General features: G+C 59.4%; 1 protein-coding gene across 1 annotated transcript; it reads right to left on the reverse strand.

The window, feature by feature from the left end:
* Positions 1 to 565: 565 nt before the first annotated feature.
* HOXA1 (homeobox A1) lies at positions 566 to 3,102 on the reverse strand. Its single transcript, XM_030445153.1, has 2 exons — positions 2,409 to 3,102; positions 566 to 1,992 (listed from the first exon to the last, which is right to left on the reverse strand). Exons 1-2 carry the CDS (start codon positions 3,025 to 3,027, stop codon positions 1,637 to 1,639), a joined length of 975 nt encoding a protein of 324 aa, XP_030301013.1. The 5' UTR covers positions 3,028 to 3,102; the 3' UTR covers positions 566 to 1,636.
* Positions 3,103 to 4,691: the final 1,589 nt, after the last annotated feature.

Below are 4,691 nucleotides of genomic sequence, written 5' to 3' on the forward strand. Positions count from 1 at the left end.
TTGACTCCAATCATCCTCTGGAGATCGCAGGCTGGGGCAATAGGGTGGGGAGGGAGAGGGGGAAGAGAGAATCCCGACCAGCTTAGTGCCCGGGCTAATTAAATGTGCACCCCGTGGTGAGGGGCCTGTGATGTGAGGAAAGACTGGCTGAAGACAGTTTCTGGTTTTGAAGGGTGCTCTGTTTATATAAGCGTTAGCATCCATCCCGAGGTGAAAAGGTTAGCACTTGACCCAGGAAGTTCTCGAGTTTGTGCTTCAGAAATAGATTGGGATCATAAATTCCTCCCAGTTAGAGAAGAGGGAGAGGAGGGCCTTATATTTTCTAAAAATAATATTATTTGAGCGTAGGGAAGGAAGAAGCTTTGTGTTATGAGTCAGGCTGGGCAGCCAGAGCTTTGACCCCAGCAAAACAAGGTGTGAGGAGGGAGGTTTGAAGGCTCTACCTCCCTTTCCCCTTTGGAAAGGCCCCGGCAATAGAAAAGGAAAATCAAACTGCTGAGCCCAGCCTGTGACTCAGCTCTGACGTCACACAGAGGTAGGCAAGTGAGGGCTACCTGAAAGTGGAATATATTTATTACAGACATTGTAAGGACCCGTAAATCCTGCCCTGGCTTCCATCATCGGCGGAATCCTAGAGCCTTTCATGATTGTACAGAAAATCAGGAGGACATTTTGCTCACACACGACAAGTGATAGAACTCAGTGTACCCTCAGTACAGCAAAGCAAAGCGTGATGCGTCATGCAATGGTCCAGACACCAATCACAGAAATTATACATTCAGTTGGCCATTCATCACATTCACGAGTAGGCTGAAAAGACATCGAGTCTAAAGGAAAGTTAATATGAAAATAGGAAGAGGTGAGGTCTGCTGGACGGCTATACCCTTGGTTTGAGTATAATCCGGCACAGCTTTTGGGGGGCCGGGGGAGGGGTAAGAACACCGGGTGAGGTTTACAAAACCTAGTGCAATTGAAGCCTTGCCTGTCACATTTAAAGAAATAGGGCTACTTTTTTTGAGGTATCTGCTTGAGCTTAAGACGTTTACTTGGTACTGTAATCGGCTTTACCAATATAAAAGTGGATCCAGTTTGGCGAATGTGCTCACCCTGCTTAACCTGATAATCGAAACGTCATTTCTAGAAAAATCTGTAAAAAGATAAATCTCTCGGACAAAGTATTTACAAGCAACAAACTCATAGACACGAACAAAGAATACATTAAATTAAAGGGGTGAAAGTCCTATAAGTCGTGTAAACACTTGCAATAGTGCATCTCTCGGTGAGGTTATGTACCCTAGATCACCTGTCTTTCACTCAGGGAAACTCGGAGGACCGTTCTTGAAGCGGAGAACTCTTAGGCGTGTGCCACCGCAGTTCCTCCAGCAGAAATGGGGAGGGGGAGGGGGGAACGCGCGGAAGATACGCTCTTGGCACTAAAGCGCCGGGACCCGACGTCGGGAGGCGAGCAGCCAACGGAGCCGGCACTCCCCGGGGCCGGGCAGCGGCAAGGGGGGAGGGGGTCACCGGCGCTCCAGCATCTCTCGGGGAGACCGATAGACCGACGGACCACGGGGAACGGACGCGAGAGGCCTTGGCGGGGGCGTCGCGACGGGCGGCCGTCGGGGCGTGGTGGGCCTCAGTTGGTGGCAGGCAGAGTGTCCGAGACGGAGGAGGCGGGCGAGGCGCTGCAAGGAGACGAGCAGGACTTCTCCGAGGAATCCTCAAGCTTGTCCTCGCAGCCCGTGGGGGTGGCGGGGGAGATTGGCAGCAACCCCTCTTTCTCCCGTTTCTTTTGTTTCATCCGCCGGTTCTGGAACCAGATCTTCACCTGCGTCTCGTTGAGCTGCAGGGAGGCTGCTATTTCCACCCGCCTGGCCCTGGTCAGGTACTTGTTGAAATGAAACTCTTTCTCCAGCTCTGTGAGCTGCTTGGTGGTGAAGTTAGTTCTGACGGTGTTGGGCTGCCCTACGAAGCCGTACTCTCCAGCCTTGCCTGCAAGGGGGCATGAGAGGTAAGTAAGCGCAAATGATTTATAGGCGACGTAATCAATATGTCCACACCGGCTAAGCGATAGGGAATAAGAACTTCTTAGGATAAGAGGGAAACCCCGGCAGGGTGAGTGATGGAGTGCTAGGTGCTAAACCGGCGTCAGCCCCTAGTGTCAGAGGAAACTTGATAAGTGGTTTATGAATTACAAGAAATATGACCGCGCTAGAGGCGGAGAGGGGGAGTCAGGAATAAGCGGGGCTGCCTTCCAGCGCCGAGGGCAGACGGCTGCGGCTGCTCCCAGAGGTGCGGGACGCCCTACCTGCGCGGCGCCAGCGGGACACCACGCCGCTTTCCGCACGCATAAAGCAGAGAGAGAAAGAGAGAAGCCCTGTGCCCCGGCCCTCCCACCGTCCACTGACCTGTTTTGGGTGGGTTTCTTTTCACTTTCATCCAGTCGAAGGTTTGCGCCGGAGACGAGGTCTCGGCAGAGGGGGAGCGGGCGTTTTCCCGGTGTCCGGCGTGGAGGGGGGACAAGGTATGGTTGTAGGTGCCCAGGGGCAGACTCTGCTGCTCCTGCCCGTAGGGCGGAGGCACGTACTGAGCAGGCCCCCCCGCATAGCCCTGGTGCGGGTGCTGCGCGGCTGCAGAGGAGGAGATGCTCCCCGAGTACACAGCGGGGGCGCAGGGGGGGAAGCCGCCGCCCAGCTCCGCGTCCTGCCCGAGGGGGTAAGGGCCGTACGCTGGTCCGAAGCCCGGCGCGCCGTAAGTCGGGCCGCAGCTGGGGTGCGCGTAGGACACCCCCAGGCCGCCGTGGTGCTGGTAACCAGCGGGCTGAGCCGGGGAGTGGTGGTGGTGGTGGTGGCGGTGGGGGCTGATGGGCACCCCGCGGCCCGCGAGGTAGTGGTCCTCCCCACTGCAGCTGCCGGCGCTGACGGCGCAAGGCTGGAAAGTTGTAATTCCGTGGTCGGGGTGGTAGGAGCGAGTAGAGCATCCCCCCGCCTCACCGCTGAGGACGGGGTACTCGAGAAAAGAGCTCATACTCGCCGCGTCCCTCTGTCACGCCGCCACCGGGTCTTCAGCGTCCGGCGGGGCCGCGCCAACTTTCCCACTTCCTCCATGGGGCCGGCAGGAAAATGACACGAAGGTACAGGCAGCGGGCAGGCACGTGGGGGGCGGCAGCCAATGGCTGCGGCGCCTGCGGGACTTTCCCGGCTCCTGCCGCTGATAGATCGCCGCGTCGGGGGCATTTAAACGCCGAGCGCTCCGACGGCGCGGCACGGCACGGCACGGCACGGCGCGGCACCGCGGGACAAGGCGGCGGCGACACCCCCACCTCCCCCCCCCGGGGCGAGGGGGGAGCAGAGGGGGATCAGGCCAGGCTGTCATCCCGCAGCCGCTGTCGCCGCCGGGTCCCACCCGCTGACTGAGAGAGGAAGACATGAGAGACCCGACTGTTGAGACCGGCCCTCGGAGCCCACCGACGGTCCCCTCCAGGGTGAGTGCAGCTGCAGAGAGGGTGCCCCGGTGCCTCCCCTGCTGTCGGCGCTGTCAGGAGAGCGCTGGGCACCTCCACTGCCCCCCGCCCCTCATTCTCCTGCCGGGTCCGCGGATTCACCGCCACACGGGGCGGGGGTTAAGAGGGGAGGGCGGTGAGGGCAATTCTGAGAGCATCGGCCCTGGGGACAGGTTGAGAACAGAACCGTGGGTGTAACTGAGGACTGCTATGGGGACGGGGATGGAGACAGCGACAGGAATTGCGATAAAACGCAGAGTAGGAATGTGAATGGGGGTGGAGATGGGATGAGGACGGCGATGAGATCGAAGGATCTCTCTGTTCCTGCACTGCCGCAGTCCCAGCGCGACGCGACTCCAAGAGTTAAAGGGGCTTGTCCAGCCTCATCACCAGGCGGCTGCGGACATTAGCATGGAAATGAGCTGCTTTTGGGACTGACGGCCATTGTGCTCTCCCGGGCCAGCATCCCGGCTTCCGCCGCACCACTGCCGGGCTAACCCGCTCCAGCCAGGAGCTGGGGTAACGGAGGAGGAGCCGGTGGCAAGGGGACGGATAGTGGGGCGGGAGCCCGCGGGCTCCGCAGCCCATCTGCTGGGTCCCCGCGGAGTCGCTGCTGCCCGCAGTGGGACCGGGAGGGGGAAAGCTGCCGGGGGTGTCGCGGATTGAAGCCCGGTGGCCCGGAGTGGCGGCCCGGGGCAGGGGCAGAGGTGCGGCGGGAGGCGCCCGAAACGCTATCCCTGTTTGTCCCTGCGCTCTGCCACCAGGGCCGGCAGTGGCGGGAGGTGGCAGATGGCCAGTGGCAAAGGCTGCCCCAGGACCCTTGGGAACTGCGCTAAGCATCGACATAAAACTACTTCTCCCCACCCCCGCGGAAAAAAAGTAATAGGGGAATCCGTGGATAGAGGAGGGAGGGTGGGGTGGGTTGCGGCCTCATATTCGGTTTACGTATGCGGAAAAGGAAAGGGAAGGTTAAAGCCCGGCATCCGTACGTCCCGGGACTCAGCCGTCAGCGAGGAGGGGGACGGCACCAACGAACCCATTTCAAGAAGCTTCAAAGCTGCATGCTGCGAAATGTTAACCTCAGTGATAGGTGGATGGAAAGTCACATCCCCTGCCATCAGGGCTGCCCCTTCTATTTCTGCAGGTGCATTTCCAGCCGACTCCCACATCTCGGTGTTTTCACGCTGGA

Source organism: Calypte anna, chromosome 2 (genome assembly GCF_003957555.1).
Source record: "Calypte anna isolate BGI_N300 chromosome 2, bCalAnn1_v1.p, whole genome shotgun sequence".
Taxonomy (NCBI): Eukaryota; Metazoa; Chordata; class Aves; order Apodiformes; family Trochilidae; genus Calypte; species Calypte anna.

Bases quoted from the DNA above. Each gene is read 5' to 3' on its own strand.
- HOXA1 (XM_030445153.1), bottom strand. From the start codon at position 3,027: ATGAGCTCTTTTCTCGAGTACCCCGTCCTCAGCGGTGAGGCGGGGGGA. The intron at 1,993-2,408 runs GTCAGTGGACGG...GCCCCCTTGCAG, and splicing joins AAGAAACCCACCCAAAACAG to GCAAGGCTGGAGAGTACGGC.